This window comes from Lagenorhynchus albirostris, chromosome 14 (genome assembly GCF_949774975.1).
Source record: "Lagenorhynchus albirostris chromosome 14, mLagAlb1.1, whole genome shotgun sequence".
NCBI lineage: Eukaryota > Metazoa > Chordata > Mammalia > Artiodactyla > Delphinidae > Lagenorhynchus > Lagenorhynchus albirostris.
The window spans coordinates 510342-536083 of record NC_083108.1 but is presented as its reverse complement, the minus strand read 5'-3'; the positions used below and the strand labels follow the sequence as shown (position 1 = coordinate 536083).

The 25742-nt window shown below is 51.3% G+C and overlaps 1 protein-coding gene across 3 annotated transcripts in view; it reads right to left on the bottom strand.

Annotated features, from left to right (window-relative positions):
• Nucleotides 1–25742, bottom strand: part of SLC66A2 (solute carrier family 66 member 2) — a 48988-nt gene that overhangs the window by 18121 nt on the left and 5125 nt on the right. For 2 of the 3 annotated variants that reach the window (XR_009534939.1, XM_060122087.1), the window contains exons 2-3: nt 25326–25459; nt 17812–17862 (exon numbers count right to left, since the gene is read on the bottom strand). Coding sequence is in view for 2 of the 3 variants with exons in the window: in XM_060122087.1 (XP_059978070.1) it covers nt 17812–17862; nt 25326–25459 (185 nt within the window). In the remaining variant the exon portion in view is untranslated. The remainder of the gene's footprint in view (nt 1–17811; nt 17863–25325; nt 25460–25742) is intronic. The other variant, XM_060122088.1, reaches the window with a different exon arrangement.

Sequence of the window (25742 nt, the reverse complement as noted above, 5' to 3'; positions counted from 1 at the left end):
CGTGGGAGCGCGGAGGGGCCGGGAGCCCCGCTGCCACCTCCAGAGAGCTCGCTCACGTGGCTGCCGTTCGCCAGAGCGCGTGGCTGTATTGAGTCTGTCGAGCACTCTGCGTTTACGCTCGAAAACACAGAGCCGCATTTTATGGAATTAAGCTCATCTGTGGCAGAAATCACAGCCTCTTGGACACATTTGTAAAGAATTCCTTTTGAAAGCAAGGCCTATGTACAGGCACATGAGCCCCCAGCATGACGGACGGATCGGCCTCCTCCCATCAGCCTGGCACCAGCCAGGGGGCCCTGGGCGGGCGAGCCGGCAGGACGCACAGCGCACGCCAGCTCCCGGGGCTCGATGCTCAGGAAACTGCCCCCTCTGAAGGATTAGGTGCCAACAGTTCACTTCGAGAACCCAGGAGACACGGCCCTTTTCGCCGTGACTCACTGTGGTGACCTGTGGAAATGAGCGTAATTCCTGCCGTTCAGGTTTATAAAACTTCAACCACGTGGGTCAGAGTCCAACAGCAGCGCTCAGGCATCACAGCTGTCAAATTCTCATCCGACAGCCCCTCGCCCAAGCATCCACTGCTGTGGTGGTGACGAGGGTCCGGGCTGCCCACCACAGCCACTGCAGTCGCTGGGACGGGCCCCTTCAGTAAACCCGACCTGAGACCCGCACCCACCTGCTGCAGCTGAAGTGCTGTCCCCGTGCAAGGACCCCACCCAGAACCAGCAGGCAGCCCGGGCGGGTGGGTGAGTGACGTGGGCGGGCGCAGGGGCGTGCGGGGGGCGGGGGGAGGGGACGTGAGGGCGGCCCGGCAGCGCCACTGGGCCCTGCGCCTGAGTGCGGGGGGCTTGGAAACAAAAGCTCATGCAGCTCGCTCCCAGGTCTATGCTCAGGAAGAGGTGGGCCCAAGTAAGCATGTTCTGAACGAGTAACTCAAGGTGTCTCCTCAAAAGGCCCGAATGACCGTAACAGGCAGCATCACCAATAAGCATGAATTCCGAACGAGGTGGAAAGCTGCCCAATTCAACGCTCATTTGGCAAACAGCACTTGGCCGCCTCAGAGAACAAGATCCAAGAGGTCGATGCCTCCAAGGCCACTGCCGCACGGTGACCGCCGCACGGGGACCGCCACACAGGGACCGCCACACGGTGACTGCCACACGGGGACCGCCGCACGCCCTCCGGGGGGCGAGGACAAAGGTCCCTGAGAACGGGAAAGGGCAGGAGGAAGTGTGGCTCAGAGGAGGTGGGACAGGAGCTAGTCATCGGGGACAGAGGACCTGTCATGATCGATGCCCACTTCCCAGAAGTCTGTCTCTGCCTGTATCACAGGCAGGGGAATCGTCTCCTCCAGGAGCTGCGTTGACCACTGTTTCTGAAGTCCCAGGGAAACGCGCCAGCACCCGGGAGCACCTGGCCCTTTACGGGGCACAGCAGTGAACTGCCAGACGAAGGGAAAGGACCCTCACGTGCATTTTCACAAAAGTTACCACGTATCTGAGACGGAAGAGGAAGGCAAAGTGTGATGAGATCAAGAAGATGAGAGCTGGGCTTCCCTGGCGGCGCAGTGGTTAAGAATCCGCCTGCCAATGCAGGGGAGACGGGTTCAAGCCCTGGTCCGGGAAGATCCCACACGGTGCGGAGCAACTAAGCCCGTGCGCCACAGCTACTGAGCTGCACTCTAGAGCCTGTGAGCCACAACTACTGAAACCCGCGCGCCTAGAGCCACTGCTCTGCGAAAGAGAAGCCACTGCAGTGAGAAGCCTGTGCACTGCAACGAAGAGTAGCCCCCCGGTTGCCGCAACTAGAGAAAACCCACGCACAGCAACAAAGACCCAACGCAGCCAAAAATAAATAAAATTAATTAATTAAAAAAAAAAAGAAGACGAGAGCCCCACAGATGCCCAGTTGTGTTTCCATGGCAACAGCGTGCCTTGATGCGCGTGGGCTTCAGATGCGGTCACTGTCCCTCTCTGTGGCCCATCCAACCCCATCCAAGCCTGTCAACTCACTCAGCCTATGATGTTCTCTGAAAATCAAGGCACAGGCCCTTCCTAAAAAATAGGCGCCGGTAAGCCGAGCACACCTAAGCCGTTGACCACAAACGGAGCCATCGAAGGGGGGCCCCCCAGAGCAGCAGGGGGACAGCTGGTGCCCCTAGCGGGGAGGGGTGGGGATTCCCTGGGACACCCACAGTGGCAGTTCGCACCAGAGCAAAGGAGCGGAGGGAACAGCCTGTCACAGTCACCACCGCCCTGAGAAGAAAGGTTAATCATCCTTCCACTCTGGCAAATTCCAGGCTGTAGGACAGGAACAAAAACCCATACTAGCTGGGCATTTACACCTAAGCGGCTAGCGGTGCTCAGAAGAATACAAAGGCCGGAAAAGTGAGAACTCAGCTGCCACTTCTCTTTCCAGCCAAGACGGGGCAACGGGGCCACATTTACTCTCCCAAACAACCAAAACACGGTCAAAATACGCAGAGTTTTGGACCAAAAATGGGCAAAATACATCCTTGTAAGACCCTGGACACTGGGCGTGAAGGACAGTGACCTCTGAGATGGGAAGCAGGTGTGGTGCGCCCCAACCTGTCCCAGTTGTACCCTGCGAGTTCCCAGTAAGACCCTGGACATTGGGCAGCGAAGGACAGTGACCTCTGAGATGGGAAGCAGGCGTGGTGCGCCCAGAACTGTCCCAGTTGTACCCTGCAAGTTCCCAGGACACACGACAGGAAGTGGGCCCCTCACAGCCAAGCCGACAGACAGCCTGGGTGAACGAGCTGGTCTGGGAATGAACAGGTGGGGTGTGCAGGTCTCGGAGCTGGAGGGAGGGCCGTGTGGAGGCCAAGGGCCTGCAGAATGGCCCTCAAGGACTCGGCGGGGCCCCCACCAGCGAGGGAACCAAGAGGGTTCACATTAGCATCCCTCACCCCAGCCAGCCTGGGAAACCTCAAAACACACAGGCGTTAGGCAGAGCACAGGGGCAACTTGCCCCAGCAGTAGGGAACAGACTGGGCACTGCTTTGGTTCCGCTGAACTAATCTTAAAAGCAAGATCTAAGAAGATCAAACTGGGACGTCCCTGGAGGTCCAGAGGTAAAGAATCTGCCTTACAGTGCAAGGGACGCACGTTCGATCCCTGGTCAGGGAACTAAGACCCCACATGCCACGGGGCAACTAAGCCCGCGTGCCACAACTACTGAGCTCACCCGCCTCAACTTAGAGCCCGTGAGCTGCACGCACTACAGAGCCCACACACTCTGGAACCCATGCACCACGACTACAGAGCCCACGGGCCCCGGAGCCTGCGTGCAACAACTAGAGAAGAGAAAACCCACATGCCACAACTAGAGAGAAGCCCATGCACCACAACGAAACATCCCGCCTGCCTCAACGAAGATCCTGCGTGCTGCAACTAAGACCTGATGCAGCCAAAAATAAACAAGATAAATAAATAAATCTTTTCTAAAAATAAAAAGATCAAACTGTTTCCAAGTTACTTAACTGCACCCTAGAACAAAGCTCAAGAAAATCTATAGGCCCACAAAAATATCCATCACTTAGCAAAGTAAAATTCACAATGTCTGGCATCCAATCAAAAATGACCATTGGGGGCTTCCCTGGTGGCGCAGTGGCTAAGAATCCGCCTGCCAGTGCAGGGGACAAGGGTTCCAGCCCTGGTCCGGGAAGATCCCACGTGCCACAGAGCAACTAAGCCCGTGCACCACAACTACTGAGCCTGTGCTCTAGAGCCCATGAGCCACAACTACTGAGCCCGCGTGCCACAACTACTGAAGCCTGCATGCCTAGAGCCCGTGCTCTGCTACAAGAGAAGCCACCGCAATGAGAAGCCCGCGCATCACAACGCAGAGTAGCCCCCGCTCGCTGCAACTAGAGAAAGCCTGCGTGCAGCAACGAAGACCCAATGCAGCCGAAAATAAAATAAATTAAATAAATCAATTTAAAAAAATGACCATTGGAAATGGTAAATAAGTGGGTGAATATATATGATTTTTTTCTTATCATTTAAATCTTATTAATAGATAAGTGACTATTTAAACAAAATAAGAGCAATGTAGCATGGGGCTTTAGCACATGAAAAGTTAACTGTATGACAATTACACTAAGGTAGGCAGGGGATAAACAAAAGTATGCTTTTCCCTAAGATCAAGAACAAAGCAAGTATGCTCACTCTTACCACTTCTAATCAACACTGCTGTAGTCTCTATCCAGAGCAACCAGGCAAAAAAAAAAAGAAATAGAAGGCACCCAGGTGGGAAAGGAAGAAGTAAAACTATCCCTTTTTGCAGATGACATGATCTTATTTATTATGTCTCTAAGGAACCCACTAAAATCCATTAGAATGTATAAATGAGTTCAGCAAGGTTGCAGGCTATCAGATCAATATACAAAAGTAAATTGCATTTCTACATACTAGCAATGAACAATCAGAAACTGAGATTTAATAAACAATACCATACATGATACGGTAATAAAAAAATATGAAATACTTAGGGATAAATCTGACACTGTGCAAGATGGGCACACTGAAAACTACAAAACGTTGCTGCGGGAAATGAAAGCAGACGTAAGTGGAGAGCTACACGGTGTTTCTGCGCTGGCGTCTCAACACTGCTGTGTCGGGAGCCTCCAAGACCATCCCCAGGTCCGATGATCTTTCAGGGGGAGTCACCCAGCATGTCTCCAGAGCCACAGCCATGATGATTATACCACAGGATATAAAGCAAAATCCACAAAGGGAAGGGCAGATGGGGCGGCGTCTGGAGGACTCCAGGTGTGAGCTCCCAGGAGCCTCTCCCAGGACCCTCCCTCGGATGAGCTTGATTCCTCCAGCAACGGACGATGACCAGGGAAGCTCATCAAGGACTCGGTGCCCAGAGCATTTACTGGGGGCTGGTCACGTAGACACCCTCTGCCTAGCACACACCAAAATCCCAGACTTCCAGAAGGAAAGCAGGTGTCCAGACAGCTGAAGCACAGAAAGCCCCTCTCATCAGTTGAGAATGACGGGAAGTATGCCAAACTCCAAGTTCCCAGACGTCAGCCAGGGGCCAACTTGGCAAGCAGGCTTTCCTAAGGACAGCAGTCCCAGGCCTCCTGTGTTAACACTTTCTGCACAATCATAAAGATGTCGATTCTCCCCAAATTAATCTATAGATTCAAGATAATCCCAATCGAAACCCTACCACACTTTTTGTAGAAAATGACAAATGGATTCTAAAATTCATATAGAAATGCAAAGCACGCAGAACAGAGAGCCAAGTTGGAGGACTGACACTACCTGATCTCAAGACTCAGCAGCAAAAAGCCACAGCGATCAGGACAGTGCGGTGCTGGCGTGGGAATCGAGAAATAAATCAATGCGACAGAGCAGAGTCCAGAAATGGACCCCACACGCAGACAGCTGATTTCTGACAAAGATGCAAAGGTGATTCAGTGGGGAAAAAAGACGGTCTTTGGACATCCACGTGCAAAAACAATAACGTTGGAACCATACCTCACACTGTGAACAAAAATTAACTCACAGATAATTAGATCACAGATCTAAATGTAAAACCTAAAACTGCAAAACCACCAGGGGAAAAAAAATAGGGAGAAACCTTTGTGCCCTTGAGTTTAACAAAGATGCCTTAAACCTGACACTAAAAGCACAACCGATAAAAGAACAAACTGATAAACTGGGCTTCATAAAAATTTAAAACTTCTGCTTGTCAAAAGAAACCACTAAAAGAATGAAAAGACAAACCACAGACTGGGAGAAAATACTGCAAACCATGTACCTGATAAAAACACCTGTATCCAAACATTAAAATCTCAAAATTCAATAAGAACAATTGTTAAATTGACACAAGATTTGGATACTTCACCAATGAAGATATAAGGATGACAAACAAGCACACGAAAAGATGCTCGACATCATTAGTGAAATGCAAGTTAAGACAACGATGAAATGCCACCACATACCTATCTGAATGGCTAAAAATTTTTTTTAAAAAGGTCCATACAAAGTATTGATGAGGATGCAAAGCAACTGGAATTCACACACTGCTGGTGGGAATGCAAAATGGTACAGAACTTCGGAAGACAGTGCAACAGTTTCTTAAAAAATTAAACATACACTTACCATATGATCCAGCCAGTCCACTCCTAGGTATACACCCAAGAGAAAAGAAAGCATATGTTCATATAGAGACCTGGACGCAAGGGTTCATTCACAGCAGTTTCATTTGTAACAGTCAAAAACTGGAAACGACCCAAACTTCCATCAACCAGTTAATAAACACACAAATTGTAGTGCAACCATATAACTCAACAGTAAAAAGGAATGAACTATTGATATACTCTACAACCTGGACAAATTTTAAAACAATTATGCTGAGTGAAAGGAACCAGACAAAATAGTACATACTGTATAGTTCCAGTTCTGTCACATCCTAGTAAACGCAAACGAATGCCTAGTGAGAGAGAGCAGATGAGGGCCTGGGGGTGAAGAGGAAAATTTGGGGGGTGACGGTCATGTTCACTGTCCTAATTTGGGTGAAGGCTGTATAATGCCCAACCTGACCAAAACTGCACACCAAGTGCGCCCGTCATGTGCTGATCAGACCTCAGTAAAGCTGCTAAAAGAAAACGGAGCTGCTTAAACAGGGCGGGAGTTCAGAGGGGCGCGAGGAGCGAGCCACGCGGCGGGGGACAGGCCCTCCGTCCCAGGAAGCCCACCCCCACGGCTCAGTGTTCGGAGCTGCACACGGGGTCGATGAGAACTGGCGCAGTTTCACCTGCCGTTCTGCTTGCATGAGGGAGGGGGTCTGCTTCCCAGTTCAGAGGTTAAGACCGAGGCCCCTCCCAGGTCCCGGACCGACTGTCACTGTCACTCGGATGCGAGGAGGGGTCCGCGCATCCTCACATGAGGGAACTGCCAGTGTCCGGACCCCACCCGGGCTGCAGCCCCGGCGCACAGGGCCTCACCGACCCTCTGAGGGGCTCCTCCCACCACAAGCCAGCCCTCGGCCACTTCCCACACAGGCTTCGTCCAGGTCACGCAGCCACGAGAGAACAGCTGGAGCCCGTCCACTCCTCTGCCTTCTGATCTTGCCGCAAGTTAAGGAAGCCCTCAGGGGCTGTGCTCTCAGCACATCCTCGGTGCGACGGTCGAGGACCAGGCAGCCCCGGAGGGCAGCGCCCAGGAGGCTCCTGTGGACCTGACTCTTCTAACCGCTGGCCGTTACGCAGGGGCCAGGAGAGGAAGCACGGAGGCAGCTGCAGGGAGGACACACGCGTCCCGGGTCACCTCCCGCGACGGCAGGGCCAAGAGAAGCTCTGAGAGACACTAAACCAGAGAAATCTACAAAACAAGCATCACTCGGCTCCCGGGAGAGGCCAACAAGCACATGAAAAGATGCTCAGCGTCACTAATCGTAAGGGGAACGCAAGTCAAAGCCACAGTGAGATGTCAGGTCACAGTTACTATGGTGGCAAAAATAAACAAGACAAAAGTTTTGATGAGAACGTGGAGAAATTGGAACCTTCATACACAGCTGATGGGGATGTAACATGGCGCAGCCACTTTGAGAAGCAGCCTGGCAGCTCCTCAAATGATTCCACATGGAGTTACCACAGACCCAGCAACTCTACTCCTACGTAAATGCCCAAAAGAACTGAAAACATATGGCTACATGAAGCCTTCCTATGAATGTTTACAGCAGGACTATTCACGACAGCCAAAAGGTAGAAACAACCCAAATGTCCATCAATGGACGAACGGATGAACAACATGTGGTCCAGCCATACAGTGGAATATTACGCAGCCTTAAAAGGGAAATTAAGTACTGACACATGCTCCAAACTGGACGAATCTTGAAAATATTATGCTCAGTGAAAGAATCCAGACACAAAGGCACATATTGTATTATTCCCTGATGTGAAGTGTCCAAAACGGGCAAAACAGTTGAGTGGTTGGCAGGGCTTGGCGTAAGGAAATTGGGAGGTGTGGGGTCTCTTTTTGGGGTGATAGAAATGTTCTGTAATTAGACAGTGGTGATGACTGCACAACATTGTGAATGTACTAAAAAACCCTGAATTGTATACTTTCAAATGGTTAAAATGGATTACTTTGTGCCACTTTTATCTCAACTTTAAAAATTTTCAGGGTACGTTTTATGGTATGTAAATTATATCTTAAAAATAAATTTTAATGTGTAATAAAGTTTTTCATATATATGATTTGCTTTTCATAGAGAAATACAGATGTAAATACCCACTTTAGTAAATATATTTTCTAATGCTGAAATTAAAAATAGTTCTTTTAAACTTCAAGTTTTAGGTGCTGTCGTTGGAATCCTGGACAACTTAAAATCCATTCAGCGACCCATCTACCCATCAACTGTAACTGATGTGTTGCGGTGAATTAAATCAAGCAGTAGGGAGAAAAAAGTAGGAATTATATAAGGAAAAATGTCAGCTGAAGATACCACTGGGTAGATATGAAAGCATGAAATGAAATTTGCAGAGTTTAGTCAGAAAAAGTTAGAGGAACACAGAAGCTGCTTAATAAAAAGTAGATTCCCGATCTGTAATCAGATGTGACCAAACATTTTTTCTACTTCTTTAGAGATTCCCATGTCAGAAGATTTTCTCATTAATAATTTAAAAAACTAAGCTAACAAAGAAGAGAGGTCTGGATTCCCTTTCAGAAAAACTGGTGCTGGCCCAGGCACAGGGGAGGGCGGGCACCCCGACTCCTCAAAAGGAGCCACATCTTCCTCCCCTGGGGCCCCCGCGCCCTGCTGTGCCGGGACTGTCAAGTGCAGGTGCAGGCGTGAGCAGACGGTGCTCAGAGAACAGGAACACGGGCAGAACACCGCCAGGAGGAGGCCCGAGGAACTGGAGGTATTAACATAAACTGCACCCCGTCACCATTTCCGCAGCGAGCCCCAAACTCAGGCAGGATATGCTTCCTCCTGGGATGTGGGGATGTCCCGGGATGTGGTTTCCAGACAAGAAGGCAAGACTTGAAGACAAGGCGTTGAGAGCTGAAGGGAGGTGCCCAGGACTGGGGGCTGAGCCACGTGTGGCCTCAGACGCATCCAGCTCACCTGCTCCCTACCTGCCTCTAGACACATGGTAAAGAGCACATCCCTGAAGCTTCGCAATTATTGAAATGTTACTCAGAAGGTCTGAGGCTTCCCTGGATCCACAAATCCATCCCTTCCTTGTTCAGTCCCATCACTTCTGGGTTAAGACGTGATTTACCATTTGGAGAATCTGCACTAGGAGACTGTGTCCTAGTGGCAAGAAAGACTCGGTTTCTTAACGGATTGTGTTTTTATGCTCCAAACGAATATGGAAGACATCTGGCCTAAGAGGGTGTAGACCGGCCACCGGTGAGAAGAGCAGAGACCCAGGGGAGGTTTCTGAATGCGGCTCCAGACACAGAAGCCGCTGCGCCACGGAGCCGACCTGGGTCGCCGCAATCAGCCTGGTGCTTTCCTTAGTGAGAGAAAAGCAGGAACAGCGCGCAGACACCCCAGGTACCGCCACACGCAACCTGCAGCCGTGTCCGGGCAGCCCTTCCTGGGCCTCTGCTCCGGCCGGCACACGGGGCCCTCCCCAGGCAGGATCGCGGGTACTCACCGTGTACCTGCGAGGGACACGCACCAGCCGGCCGGCCCAGGAGCCCCCTGCGCCCCCAGCGACTTTTCTAGAGCGCACTCCCTCCAAGTGGGGGCTCCGCTGTATGTAAACTGCACCTCCACGGAGTTGATTTTTTAAAATACACAAACCGCTCACCTATCTCAATGCAACAACTTGGTCCTCTCAAATCGTGAGGTCACATTTCAAAGAGGAAGGAGGCTTCTGGGGACGCTGTGGGCACTGCCCTCTGACCCCGGACGCCTGGGCCTGGCCGGCAGCACGGCTGACGCCGAGGCCGGTTTGCTGCCACCGGACTGGGCTGTCGGGTCCGCTCCTCGCGTCGCCGTCCAAGGCCATGGAAAACAGGCACAACCGGCACCACCGCCTCCCGGGCCCGCCACGGGGGCCCGGACCCGTCCCGCCCACAGCCCGGGGCCCGCCCCTCCCATTAAAGCCGAGACCCTATTAACCACGGGCAGTTACGGCTCCGCAGCAACTGACGCTCAATCCTGGCCTGGCGGCCCGCGCGCGCCCCCGTGCGACCCGCTCCCGGGAAGACACGAGTGACCGCCGGAGGGCCCCGTGCGCTCCGGCCCCGGCCCCGTGGGGAGCGCGCGCGAGCCCCGGGGCGGGGACACCACCAAGGGGGCTCCCCACGCGCCCCACTCCCGGGGGCAAGGCCACCCTCGGGATGGCCCCGTTCTCAGAAGACCCTCACGTGCCAACCTTCCATCCCTTCAAAGCCCTGGTTCAAACTGAAACCCGGCTCTTAACCCCACCGCTGTCTCATTCACCTGTTTATATGACTGAAGTACTCGCTGGGCCCTGGGACACAGCCCTGACCTCCGAGCCCATGTCCAGGGCTCACCCTCCAGCAAAGAACGAGGGAGCACAGGGCCATCTGAGAAGGCCCAGGGCACGGCCCGGCCGGGCTCCAGATAGGGGCTGACCCGGAGGGAAGCCCACCCAGGTGCGCCAGCCCCCATGGGAGCACAGGGACATCTGAGAAGGCCCAGGGCACGGCCCGGCCGGGCTCCAGATAGGGGCTGACCCGGAGGGAAGCCCACCCAGGTGCGGACCCTTCCTGGCCCCCAGCTTCACTTTATCCAAATGACCAGGGACGACACAGGACTCAGCGAGGGTAGCCAGCGATCTGGTGCACGAGTATAAATGCCCTCTCAGCCTACAGAGCCTGGCTCACGTTTCGAACCCACCTTTCATCCCGTATGCACTCGTCCAAAGCAGGCAGGCCACGGCCCGGAGACTCAGAGACCCAGCCGAAGGCCCCACCGACCCCCTAGCTGGGCAGGACTGACCACTGAGAGGGGACACACCCCTCATTCAAAAGTGCTACCTGGGAGGTGAGCTCATCACGTCCCAAGGCGGCCCCGGGCAGGGTGAGCCTCCCCGTGGGTGCTGGCTGGTTGGCCTTCCTGGCTCCTGGCTGCAAGAGGCTTTTTGTCGTGTCCCGTCACACCTCCAGGCCCCACTGCTAGCTTCTGCTCGGACAACGAGAGAGGCCAGAGGCTGACGGCCTGTGCTCCCTGCTCTGCCAGGCTGCCCAGCGAGCTAGTCACTGGTTGACCGAACCAGCTCTGTGCTGAACCACGGCACCCACATGGCTGTACCCAGCTGGACGAGCGCCAGAAAGGCCCTGACCCAGGCAGACTGGGATAAATCGTTTTCCCCAAATCAAGATAGCAGCTTCACTTTAAAAGTGAAGCTTTAAGGCTACTGCTCAAAACGGAAGGGAGGACATGGCCTTCCGGTAAGGCGGACCTTCCAGGGCGCCCGCGTGACGGCAAACCCACAGAGATGCTCAAGTGCCCTGAGTTCCCCCGTAAGTAAAGAAACACGGAAAAGCTAGTGCCCTCCCGGCCCGAAACACCCTCTGTAATCCAGCAGCAGGGCTTCCGTCGGGTGAAACGCAGCCGAGGGGACGGGCCGTCCAGGACAGGGGCGTGAGGTTCTCCACCCCCTGGTGTGAGTCTCTGGAACCGAGAGGCAACTATTTGGGAAAAGAGCCTGGACGTGGCCTGCTTCCTGCCCTGCCCCCGAGTGACGACAGCATCACCCCAGGTGGGGGCAGCCCAGAGGGGCCCCTCCCCGCAGCCCCCAGGAGCAGCAGGTACAGAATACCCCTCCTGCCTCAGTGCGCTCATGGGGTGGAGGTCCCGCAACTGGAGGGGAAGCCGGGAATACCAGGGGCTACAACCCCCAGTGCCTGCACTTAGAGCACTGCAGTCACCCCAACACGGGCCACCGCTGCCCGGCCTCCAGCTCCAGAGCAAGGGTTCAGAGGGTCTGCCCTGGAGGTGGAGGGGTGAGAACAGAGCGCTCCACAGCTCCCCCCAGAGGGGTAGCTTGCTTGGAACAGGCTCAAGCCTAAGGGCACAGACACAACAGGTAACCTGCCGGAGGGGCACAGACAAACACAATAGGTAACCTGACGGAGGGCAACTGAGGGGAAGCTGGCCGTTTATCAGACAGAGGCAGCAAGAGCCGCCCTCCTGGACACAGCAACTGTCAAAGGCGGGCCTCAGGCCACCCCTGCCTGCCTTTAACTGGATCAGACCTTGGAGCGCTGCCGGGCCTAGGCCGTTATCAAAACCAACAGAGCAATCAGTTGTTAATCAGTGGTGGCAGACCCCGGAGCAGCTTAACAGGGGGGCCAAGGACAGTCAAAGACAGCAGGTCCACAGCCAGCCTGGCGGGGGAGCGGGGGAGGGACTCTAAGAGGGCAGCCATCCAGCCAGGTCACTAAACACACAGACACCAAACAGGCCCCCAAGCAGGGTGGGGTCAGCGTCCAGAGTTGCTACAGTATTTTACCTCAAACAGCCAGTTTTCAACAAAGTATGTATGGAAAGTGGCCCATACACAGAAGAAGAAAGAAAAGAAAAAGAAGGAAACATTGCTTTTGAAGGGACAGAACCATTGGACTCAGCAGAAAAGACTTCAAAGCAGCCATTACAAATATGTCCAAAGAACTAAAGGAAACCATACATGAAGAATGAAAGGAAGAAGTATACTGACGTCTCATCAAACAGAGAACAGCAATAAAGAGGTACAAATTACTAAAAAGAGCCAAATGAAAATTCTGGAGTTGCAAAGTCCAGTAACTGAGGTAAAAAAAAAAAAAAGCACAATAAGGGGCTCAACAATAGAGCTGAGCTGGTGGAAGATTCAGCAAACTTGAACACAGATCAATAAAGATCATGCATGTGAAGAAGAATGAGAAAATGGAATTCAGAAAATTGAACAGAGCCTCAGAGACACACAGAACAATAGTCAGTGCACCAACGTGTGTGTGACGGGTGCACTGAAGAGAGGAGAAAGGAGAGGAAAACAGCCTAGGAAACAATGACCGAAAACTTCCCAGATTTGATGAAAATATCAGTCTACACACCCAAGAAGCTTAACAAGTTCCAAAAAGGATAAGTACAAAGAGAACTACACCCTCACGGAATACCAGAGTCTAAATGTTGAATGCCAAAGAAAAAGACAGCAAGAGAGGGAATTCCCTGGCGGTCCAGTGGGTAGGACTCCATGCTTTCACTGCCAAGGGCCTGGGTTCAATCCCTGGCCAGGGAACTAAGATCCCGCAAGCCGAGTGGCACAGCCAAAAAATAAAAAAAGAAGAAAGAAACCAGGGACTTCCCTGGTGGTGCAGCGGTTAAGCATCGCCTGCCAATGCAGGGGACAAGGGTTCCAGCCCTGGTCTGGGAAGGTCCCGCATGCTGCAGAGCAACTAAGCCTGTGCACCACAACTACTGAGCCCACGCTCTGGAACACTCGAGCCACAACTACTGAGCCCGTGTGCCACAACTACTGAAGCCCGCGTGCCTAGAGCCCGTGCTCTGCATCAAGAGAAGACACCACAATGAGAAGCCCACGTACCGCAACTGAGAATAGCCCCTGCTCACCGCAACTAGGGAAAGCCCATGTGCACCAACGAAGACCCAATGCAGCCCAAAATTTAAAAAATAAATTAACTTAAAAAAAAAAGAAAGAAATCAGCAAGAGATAATGAGTAACATATTTGAAATGCAGCAAAGAAACTGTCAACCAAGATTCTTACATCCAGCAAAACTTTATTCTTTTATCCTGGCTGCACAGCTTGTGGGATCTTAGTTCCCCAACCAGGGACTGAACCCGGGCCCTCAACAACGAGATCGTGCAGTCCTAACCACTGGACCACCAGGAAATTCCTGCAAAAATTTTTTTTAAAACAAGGGCAAAATAGAGACATTTCCAGATAAAAAAGAACTGGGAGAATTTCTTGTTAGCAGACCCATCTTACAGGGAATACAAAAAATAAGTTCTTCATGATGAAAGAAAGAGACATCAGGCAATAATTATAATCCACTTGAGAAAAACAAAAAGTATAGGTAAAGGTAATTATGTAGGTAATTATAAAAGACAGTATATGTGCGTAGTTCTTCTCCTTTCCTCTCTTAACTGATTAAATAATTAAGTTAGTATAAGTCTGAAGTAGATTCTGGTAAGATGCATATCATAAGCCTTAGAGTAACCACCAAGAAAATAACATAATATAATATAATATAATGTGATATAATGTAGTATACACACACACACACATATGTATGTGTGTCTATATATATATATTTAAGGCTCATTAAAGGAATTAAAATATTACACTAGAAAATGTTCACTTAATACAAAAGAAAGCAGTAAAGAAGGAACAGTTGGGGGTTAGGGTAGACATGAGGATAGAAAACAGAAACTGAAATGGCAGGTGTGAATCTAAACATATCACAATAACATTAAATGTGAATGAATTAAACAATCCAATCAAAGGGCAGAATTGCCAGAATGAGTTTTTTTAAACGATCCACTATATGCTGTCCACAGGAGACGTACTTTAGATTCAAAGATACAAAGAAGTCAAAAGCAAAGTGTTAAAAGATATGCCATACAAACAGCAATCATAGGAGATCTTCAGTAGCTACACTACTGTCAGAAAAAAATTGACTTTAAAACAAAAACGTCACTAGAAATGAAGGAAAATTTTATAATGATAAAAGGGCCAATCTATCAGTATGATAAAACGATAAACATATGCACCTAACAACAGTGCCCCAAAATATAAAAAGCAAAAACGACAGGAGTGAAAAGAGAAACAAATAATCTAAAGGTAGCTGAAGATTTCAATACACACTTTTAGTAACGGACATGACAACTAGACAGAGGAAAAAGGGAAGAGGAGACCTGACCACTCTACAAACCTAACAGACACCCCTCCACCTCCACCTGACAACAGCAGAATATACATCGTCCTGAAGTGCACATGGAACGTTCTCTAAGAGAGACCATCAGCCAGGCCATCAAACAAGCCTCAATTTTAAATGACTGGAATAGGGACTTCCCTGGTGGTGCAGTGGTTAAGAATCCACCTGCCAATGCAGGGGACACAGGTTCAATCCCTGGTCCAGGAAGATCCCACATGCTGAGGAGCAACTAAGCCCACGCGCCACAACTACTGAGCCCACGCTCTAGAGCCCGCAAGCCACAACTACTGAGCCCGCGTGCCACAACTACTGAAGCCCACATGTCTAGAGCCTGTGCTTCACAAAAAGAGAAGCCACTGCAATGAGAAGCCCACGTGCCACAACAAAGAGTAGCCCACGCTCGCCCCAACTAGAGAAAGCCCGCAAGCAGCAACAAAGACCCAATGCGGCCAAAAATAAATAAATAAATAAATGTATTTCTTTTTAAATATAAAATAAAATAAAATGACTGGAATAATACAAAATATGTTCTCCAACTACAATGGAATTAAATTAAAAATCAATAACAGAAGGAAATTTGGGGGATTCACAAATATGTGGAAATTAAACAACAAACTCAAAAATAACAAATGAGTCAAAGAAGAAATCCTGAAGGAAATTTAAAAATATTTTAAGACCAAAATGCAAACAAAAACACAACATACCAAAACTTACAGGACGCAGCTAATGCATTCCTTCCAAGGAAATTACGGCTGTAGATGCTGTATTTAAAAAGAAGATCAACTATATGTCAACTTAAAAAAAGAAGAAATACCTCATCAATAAATTAATTCTATCTTAAACTAAAAGAAAAAAAAAGCAAACTAAACCCAAAATAAGCAGAAGGAAAGAAATAATAAATACTAAAGTGGAACTAAATAGGGACTAGAAAAACAGTAGAGAAAAATCAACAAAACCAAAAGTTGGCTCTTTGGGGGAAAAAAACCAATTAAATGGACAAACCTTGAGCTGGAAGAACCAAAACAAGAAGGAGAGAGAAAGGGAGGAGAGTCAAATTACTAAAGTCAAGAATTAAAGAAAGATCATTACCACCAACTTTACAGAAGTCAAAAAGATTATAAGGGAATACCAAGAACAATTATATGCCAACAAATTAAATAACAGATTAAATGGACAAATTCCAAGAAAGAACTTCTATTGAAACTAACTCAGGAAGAAATAGAAAATCAGAATAGATCTATAACAAGTAAAAGACTGAATCAGTACTTTTAAAACTTCCCACAAAACGCCCAGGCCCAGAGAGTTTCACTGGATAATTGTACCAAACATTTAAAAGAATTGGTGAACTTGCAACAAGCAGTAAATAAGCCCCACAGATCTAATGCACAGTAGAGTGAATACAGATAACAACACTGAATTATAATCATCAAACTTGCTAAGAGACTAAGAGTAATTATTCCAACTACTAAAAAAAAAAGATAATTATGTAACATGATAGAGGTGTTCATTATCACTCCATGGCTATCATATCACAGTATATACATGTATCAAATTAACATATACACATTTAACTTACATAATGTTATATGTCAAACATATTTCAATTAAAACATTTTAATTAATAAGGAATTGATAGCAAAGTCTTAAAATTAAAAAAAATAGAAGAGGAAGGAACACTTCCCCTTCCTAACTTACTTTATAAAGCCAGTTCTATCCTGATACTAAAACCAGTCATCACAAGAAGGAAAAAAAGAGACCAATATTTCTTACGAATATAGACACAAAAATCCTCCACCTAATACTAGCAAACAGAATCTAGCAACTTATAAAAAGGATTATACATCATGATCAGATGAGATTTATCCCGAGAATGCAAGGTTGGCTCAGCATACAAAAATCCATCAATGTAACACACTGTAAAAGCAGAATAAAGGACAAAACCACACGATCACCTCAACAGACACAAAAAGCACTTGACAAACTTAAATATCCTTTCATGATGGAAAAACTCAACAAACTCAGAACAGAAGGGCACTTGCTTAACCTGATAAAGGGCATCTCTGTAAAATCCACAGCTAGCATCATACCTAATGGTCAAGGACTAAATGCCCTCTCATTACAATCAGGAACAAGACAAGCACACCTGCTCTCCCACTTCTGGCCACAGGGCTATTAGGCAAGAAAGAGAAATGAAACGCATCCAGATCGGAGAAGGAGTAACACTACCTCTATCTGCGGGTAACAGAATCTTGCATATAGAAAAGCCTCAAATATCCACTAAAAAACGGTTAGAATAAATGAGTTCTGCAAAGTTGCAGGACACAAGATCAATATGTGAAAATCAATTTTATTTCTACAAAGAAACAATGAGCAAACCAAAGTGAAATCAAGAAAACAATTCCATTTACCACAGAATCAAAAAGAATAAAATACTTTGGAATAACTTTAACGGAAAAATTCCAAAACTTGTGTTCTGATCATTTCTCTTTCTTTCTACCTCTCCATGCCCCTCCCTCCCTCTCCCCCCTCCCACACACGCAGGAAATGGGCAGGTTTCTAGGAGCTACTTCATGCTCGAAAACAGCAGGTGTGGCTGGTTAGCTGGCTGCAGCCTCGGCCACACTGGGTGGATGATGTGCATGCAAGGTGAGGATGCAGCACAGATGGGAGCAGAGACAGAGAGGGACGAGCTGCAGAGGAGGAAGCTCATGCAGCGTGGTACCTACCCAGATGTGACCGCCTGGGGGGGGTTCATGCAGCGTGGTACCTACCCAGATGTGACCGCCTGGGGGGGGCTCATGCAGTGTGGTACCTACCCAGATATGACTACCTGGTAGGGGGGGCTCATGCAGCGTGGTACCTACCGAATGTGACCGCCTCGGGGGGCTCATGCAGCGTGGTACCTACCCAGATATGACCGCCTGGGGGGGGCTCTGGCTTCATCTTTATTATCTGCAGCTACATTTAAAGACAGAGAGAGAGAAAACAGGAAGGAAGAAGAGACAAAAACAGACTGGTTTTAACACTGGTAAGTCCTTGTTGTATTTCTTTAAAAAAAACACAAAAAACAATGGAACACGAAGACAGCAAGCTTTTGGTTTCTGTGCATTAGGAAATACACTTTCTGAACCATTTTTCTCCAAACCTACCCTCCTCCAAATAAGTGCTTGGGACAGAGGGAAAAAAATGAAAAGCCACCTCATTTTCATTTAATTTCTAAGGTCAGAGGTGCTGACAGAGATACAGCAGACCCTACTTCTACTTTCCCCTGGGAACTCATCTGTACACAAGCCCTGGTTGCAAGACAGTTGTCTCAGGGTCCAAACTCTCCGGAAGGTTGCTCAATAGAGCTGTTTTCAGAGGACACTCAACAGGACCCCCGCCATAAACGGAGAGCTAGCTCAGCACGCGAACTTGACCGCCCTCGGACATCACACCCAGTCAGGGAGCAGGTCTGGCAGCTGTCTCCACTGTGGCCCAGGAAGGAGTACCTGACCCAGTATGCGACAATTCGACTGCCAGGTACCTTGCCCCTCCGAGCACCCCACCCCACCTGAGACCTCCCTAGTCTGGGCCACCCCAGGACAATGACCGACTGACCTACCGACCAGAGGCCCTGAAGACAGAGCGCCTCCAGCTGGGTTCCACCTGCAGGTGGGGCCTGGGACGGACGGTAGTTAAAGAGAAGAGTCACTGAGGTCAGAAAGCAGAGGCAAGACCAAAGGTCGTGTGTCACCTGCCCCAGGCCATGTTCACTCTACCCCAAAATGGAAACTTTGCATGTAATCAACTAAAAGCAAACACCAGACTTGCTGCCTAGACCGGGAGGAGCTGGGGGGTCCGGGCAGGGGGAGTGGTTTATAAACCAACACAAATTGCAGTCTCCTCTCCGCACCCCACCCCTCTCCCCAACACCCCCTCCTGGACCTTCTGGGTTCTGACCCCTCAGAGTTGGTCAGATTCTCTCAGCTTTTTGCTTCTATTTCTTTGATTCAGACCAATTTCACCATTCATGGGCACCTCCTCTACAGATCAAAATCCCAAAAGAGGGAAGGAGGGGAGAGGAGGGAGGCTGTAGGAGAGAGCGCTCAACTCAGTTACTTGTGCGTTTCAGACACCGTTTCCCTTCTCCTCTCCAGGCCTGATCACACTGAGCTGACAAGCAGAGCTTCGCACATGCAGAAGCACCGGGCATGGCTGCGAGACGCACAGAGTGCGCGGGTGCAGAGCTGGGGGTCGGCAAGCAGAGGGCTGGGTAAGTTGGGTGGGAAGGTCACATCCCTGTGTATTGCGGCAAGCTGCCTAAGGTTCCTTGGCTGGAAAGCAACATGATCAGATCTACGTTTTAGAAAAGACACCTTTGCATAGGACAGATGGAAGAAAGTGGGCTCTGAAGCTGAGAGACGCTAGAAATGTTTTCAACAATCATGTGCTTCCACAGAGCTGTACTGAGGACACACTCCAGGCCAGGCACGAAGGTTCCAAAACAACTGCACTGGGACTTCCCTGGTGGTCCAGCGGTAAAGAATCTGCCTTACAGTGCAGGGGACACGGGTTCAATCACTGGTCAGGGAACTAAGATCCCACATGCCACAGGGCAACTAAGCCCACGTGCCACAACTGGAGAGCCTGCATGCTGCAAACCACAGAGTCCATAAGCCCTGGAGCCTGCGTGTCACAACTAGAGAAGAGAAAACCCACACGCCACAACTAGAGAGAAGCCCGCACACTGCAACGAAAGATCCCGCGTGCCTCAACGAAGATCCTGCGTGCCGCAACTAAGACCCGACGCAGCCAAAAATAAATAAATAATAACTGAATCTTTAAAAAAACACACAACCACACTGTCCTCAGAACCTCCCCTCCCCCACCAGGAGGCGGGTCTTTGCCCCCTTGACTATGGGTGGGCCTGAGACTGCAGGTCTTCAGAAGTGATGCTGTGTTGAGTTCCAAGACTAGATCTTTAAAAAGATACAGCGTCCACCCGGTTCTCCCCTTGAAACTCAGCGCCACCTTGTGAGGAAGCCCAGGCCACATGAGGAGGCCACGCAGGGATGTTCCAGCAGAGCCCGGCTGAGGTCCGGCAACAGCCAGCACCAACCCAGACACATGAGAGAGGAGTGAAAGAGAGAGACAGAGACACAGAGAGAGACAGAGACAGAGCAAGAGAGAGGAGTGAAAGAGAGAGACACAGAGAGAGACAGAGACAGAGGGAGAGACAGAGCAAGAGACAGAGAGCTAGACAGAGAAAGAGAGGGTAAGGGGGAGAGACAGTGAGAGGGAGAGACAGAGATAGAGAGAGAAAGGGGGGGACCGGAGAGAGTGAATGAGACAGTGAGAAAGGAGCTCGAGCAAACAGCCGAACTGTGGAGTCCGAAGCAAAAATGTCCTTTCATGTCATCAAGTTTTGGGGTCACTCGTCGAGCAGCCCCAGAGACAGGAACCAGAGATGACAAGGCAGAAGTTCCAGCAGAGCTGAGACGGGAGAGTCAGCCTCTGGTGGCCAGCAGGAGGCTGGGGGGTGGACCAGAGGCAGGCCCTCAACTGCCCCAGGGGCTTTAGTCCTGTCACACTTTGAGACTCACTGCTGGGGTCTCTTGGAGAGACCACGCGGGGGCAACGGTGCCTGCGTGTGGTGGAAGGGATGACGGCTACAGGGGGACCGGGGGACCGGGAGACCAGGAGGAGTACTATCATGGTGGTCCAGGCAACACGGGAACAGGAGACCCTGTGTCAGCTCCAGGGCAGTGGGCTGAACTGAAGCAGGATCGTAGCCTGATGTCCGAGGACACAACGGAGCCCTTGAAAATGCAGGACCGTCTGTGGATAAACATCTTCCTGGGGAAGGGGGTGTCCTCAGCTTTCAATCTCAGGATGGTACGTGACCTCCCCACCCAACGTGTTTTTACAGCTTTACTGAGCTGTAACTACACACCATAAAAAGTCGCTCTCCCAGTGGTGTGGAGGATGCCCACAGGTGTGTAGTGCAGCCCCCACCGCTACGGTATCTTAGAACTTGCTTCACCTCACAGGAAACCTGTCCCCTTCAGCAGTCACCCCTCCCGGCCACCTCCCCAGCCAATGCCACCCCAGTGCTGAGATGTGGGGCAAACCTCAGGTGAGTTCACGCCTGCAGCCGGTTGGTGACGCACCCATCGGGAGGCACTATTCTTAGTGACAGTACAACACGGGAATCTGGCGGGAGGAACGTGTGGCCCTGAGGATCCCCGAGGAAACAGCTTCTCAGCAGCCTCGCTGTCGGCGGCCTCATGACGGAACCTGGCCAGGAGCCATGAGGGAGGCGCCTGGTGGAGACGCCACGCTCTGTTATTCTTGGGTCCCTGGGCTGCAGTGGGAAGATCAGAGCCGACCAGGGCCCCGTGAAGGGCCAGCCTGGGAGGGGGCACTCTGTCTCCTGGGAAACCTCCAGACCAGGCTCCTCGGACACCTGGCTGACTGCAGGTCTGGGGCAGGAAACTGGACAGCACGCTCAGAGCATCTTGTCGCACCAGTGTCCGGGGTCCACAGGACCAAAGGTCAAAGATCAAGAGCCGGCGGCAGGGCTTCCCTGGTGGCGCAGTGGTTGAGAGTCTGCCTGCCAATGCAGGGGACACGGGTTCGAGCCCTGGTCTGGGAAGATCCCACATGCCATGGAGCAACTAAGCCCGTGCGCCACAGCTACTGAGCCTGCGCGACTGGAGCCTATGCTCCGCAACAAGAGAAGGCCGCGACAGTGAGAGGCCCGTGCACCGTGATGAAGAGTGGCCCCCGCTCGCCGCAACTAGAGAAAGCCCTTGCACAGAAACGAAGACCCAACACAGCCAAAAATAAATAAATAAATAAATTTTAAAAAAAAAGAGCCGGCGGCAGAGGCTCCCACTGGCCAGAGGTGGGTAAAGGGGCTTCCACCTCATGAAACACAGAATAACATATAAACAAACGTGCTCATCGCTGCAAGGTGCTGGGAACCAATTTTGAAAAGAGGCAAATATAGGCCTTCACCTGCCTTCCTTTAGAAATCAAACCATCGGAAGACCAAGTAGCGTTTGTGGGGAAGTTTCTCTACAGAAGCTGAGACGGCGGAGCCTCGGGGCTGGTGGCCCGGGGCTGACTGTCAAGACTGGGCCCTGGGCCCCCGTGGCTGCCACCACCCAGAGGGGCCAGCTGACAGCCACACCTCCCAGAGGAAGGACGCAACAGTCCTGCAAAGACAAAGGGCCAGACCTGGGTCCAGTTATCTTTTAAAATGTTCTCTGCAGGGCGTCCCAGACAGACCTGGTTCAGCAGCCCGATTCCGTCCAGATCCCGTGGGCCTGACTCGCTCTGAACACTGCTGCTGGTCTGCTGACCCTGTGCTGGGCGTGCAGCGCTCAGCTCACAGCAAACGACCTGTTTCAACAACAGATAAGTTCCAAGGAGAAAGGGGAGTTAGGGAGAACCTATAGATTAAGAAGACAAATCAACAACAAAAAGACACCAGCCAATCACAGTGTGTGCTGCATCCTGATTTAAGGAAACAAACTGGCCAAAAAGTCAGGAAACGGACAAGACAGCTGGAAAGTCACACACAGATGGTGGTTTCATGATAAGGAACCATTGATTTCTTATGGGTGACGATTTCTTTAGAGATACGTTACAGACTATCTATAAAGAGGCTACATCTGGGATTTGCTTCAGAAACTGCAGGAAAAAGACGTGAACGGGGTCTGGAGGTGGTTATGGTGCCACACGGAGCTCCGTTATGCTATTCTCCCTACTTCTACGTGCTTGAAATTCTCTACAATAAAAAGCGAAAAAGGAAAAACACAGCACCTTCGAGACGGACACCACACTTCACTCCTAGTTCACAGTTAAACATCAGGCGCATATTAGTGTCTCCAGCCAATTCCTCCCTGAAACACGTGGTCTCGGTGGATGCCATTTCACCTGGGACAACCCGAGAAGGGGGACCCACACCCCTGGCCCTGCCCCCACTACACACAAGGGCATGGAAAAGCTGCCAGTGGAAAGAGAGGTTTGAAAACGTTTGATCCTAATTTTGAAAATGATCCCAATTTTGTGATAGGAGACTAACAAAGAAAAAAGAAAAAAATGGGAAACTATAGCACAATGTTCAAAGCAGTCACCGCTGGGTGGCGGGACGGAAGGTTTTTTACCCTTACTGTATATCCTGTCTTCCCTAAAATGTCTACAATGAGCACATGCTGCTCTTCAGATAACAAGTTAGATATTTAATTTTCTAAGTAACCTGCTTTTTCTCCTCACCACCATCTATGTTTCTTTAACCTTAACTTTCAAGTTGAATTAGTGACCTTCAAAACTGCAAACCTCTATAAAAGATAGCTGGAAAATATTTAAGCTTTTTTTTAGGCTGCCTGGCCAGCCTATGAGAACCGTGAAACAAAGCTCCCCAGACTCTCCTGGAGAGTTACTGTAATGTGCATGGTCAGCTCCCCAAGAAGTCTGTGTCCCGAGGCCTCGGCCAACACGTCGGGAAGCGGAGGCCAGCCACCTGCCACGGGGGGTTGGGGGAGAGACGGGGGCCGCGGCACAGCGGCCCACGGGCTCTCAGAGCTTCCAGGCCCGAACCGCTTGGCTTTTTCACAGCCCACCCGCCTACTTCTGGCAAATGAGAGGAAATAAACCCACACATTCATTAAAAGCTTCCCACAGTGCGGTGGTGAGACCTGTGTGTCTCATAAACAGTAGACACGGAAACATGTAAACCGATCTGGACTCAAGTGTTGAATGCTCAGACGCTCAGCCGGTGTGGGCGGAGCTTAGGAGACGACTCTCCCTGAGGCCGCAGGGGACCCAGTGGGGGAGGGCCGGGGTCAGGAGGGGGCCCAGACGTCAGGAGGCACGGTCCGCCCTCCACCAGGGCCGGCGTGCACCAGCAGGCCCGCCATCACCGTGAGCTGCTATCCAATGTCCACCATTAAACTCTAAGTTTGCCGCGTGACCCAGAGGCCTCGACACCTGCTATATCTGGCACCCTCCGCCTTCACGACCCACGCACAGTTTCAAACAAGGTCACAAGCCTGGTCTCCCGCTGCAGAGCCTGAGGGGCAGGACCACTAACCACCAGGGCACCGGGTGTCCTCTCCAGGCCTTCCGCCCGCCCTGGGTGAAGACGCACACTGACCACCCCACGCGGCCCGCTCTGCACTCGGCTGTGAGATCCTGCACCCATTAAAGGGGAGGCTCGAAAGGGCACAGACCACAGAGGGCAGGGGCAGAAGCCACTTGGGCAGAAAGCCCTCGACTCAGAGAAAGTTAAGAGCCAGCTCCTCAACTCATGAGGGGTCCAGGGTCCAGAAGCCCTGCTTTCTAGGCAAGAGCAGCGGTACAAGCGGCACCACCTCTGGTGGATCTCCTGAGTCACAGCTGGGAGGATGGCGTTAACGGGAGAGGAAAAGCAAAAACACACCGGAAACAGACAGTGGCAGGTGATCCTCTTCATCATCTCAGTGACCCTAACTGATCCAGGCTCCTCATCGGAGCTGAGGCTGACCCATTTCTACAAAGACTGAAGTTAGCACACACTCACTCTCACTCTAGAAGCAGAAGCTACACAAGAGGAGAGGAGTCGCTCAAAGGGAGAGAAAATAACCACCAGGGAAAAAATAGCTGGGCAAGACCTCAAGTCTGCAGGAGTCCCAGAACTAAACAAACTCCAGAGAAAACGCTTCTCTAAGCAGTAGCTGAGATCGCACACACCCACATTCTCAGACAAAGTCGAAGGGGAGAGCGGGCTTAGACTTAGGCATTAGAAAAACCAGAAGTACGGCATCAACCCTCCTGCACAGAGAAGCCCACAGCCCGCGCGGTCGAACACAGAACATCGGCTTGAAAGAGACATTTCCAAAGGAGAAGGCAAAACCAGCAGGAGCACCTTCTATCTTCTGAGCCGAGCGTGGGGCTCGCCTGCCCGAGCTCGTGGACCCCGCTGCCCACCCGAGGCCCACAGAGCACGACGCTGGGTGAATGTTTAACAAGGTATGTGAGAAAGATGCCGGCTGACTCAGCCACAGGGAATGGGAAAAACAGAGGCTGTGTTTGGTGCACAAGCCACACACAAGGTCAGAGACAAAACCGCCTCTGCAGGAAACATCTGGCTCCGGCCTGATCAGAAACAGACCAGCAGTGCCGCCCTCCTGCCCCAGCTGAGGGGCCCGCGTGACGACGGCCACGGCGAGGGACACGGCAAGAACAGGTCGTAACTCGCCCGAGTTCCAGTTTCACACGATACGGTGTCACTTGGCTGACTGCAAACACCAGTGTCGCGCCAGACACTGCGCCACCTGGCGACGCCAGCGCTGCTGGGGTGGCACTGGTGGAGGCCCCCCACCCTGAGAGCTCCAGCCGAGCCTTGCTCGTAGAGTCGCTGGGCTTCATCCCCACAGCTGCGGGTCACCAACCTGCAAAGACCCGGCGCTTCAGGTTCAGCTCGTTGGCCACGCGGACCTCGGTGCAGAGCTTCAGCATCAGCAGCATGGTCAGGATCATGACAACGCTCTGCCAGAGCAGCGGCGCCTCGAAGCGCCTCCCGAACCTGCGGGGGAAGGGCCGCGGCGTCAGGAGGCGCTGGCCAGGTCTCCAGACGCCACGGTGGCACGGAGCCGGGATGCGGAGGGGCCGGGCGCCCCCCCCCGACGGCCAGACCGGGCCTCCACCGCCCCCCAGAGCCGAGTCACGGGCAGGCTGCTCCTCGTGCTGCAGGCCCCCCCGGGAGCCGCTGCGACCCTCCCAGGGCCCAGGGCCGAGGGCCGGTGGGAGTGGGTCTCCTTCCCTCGCCCCCCCACCCCCGGTCCGGCCAGCTGACCGTCACCGTCCTG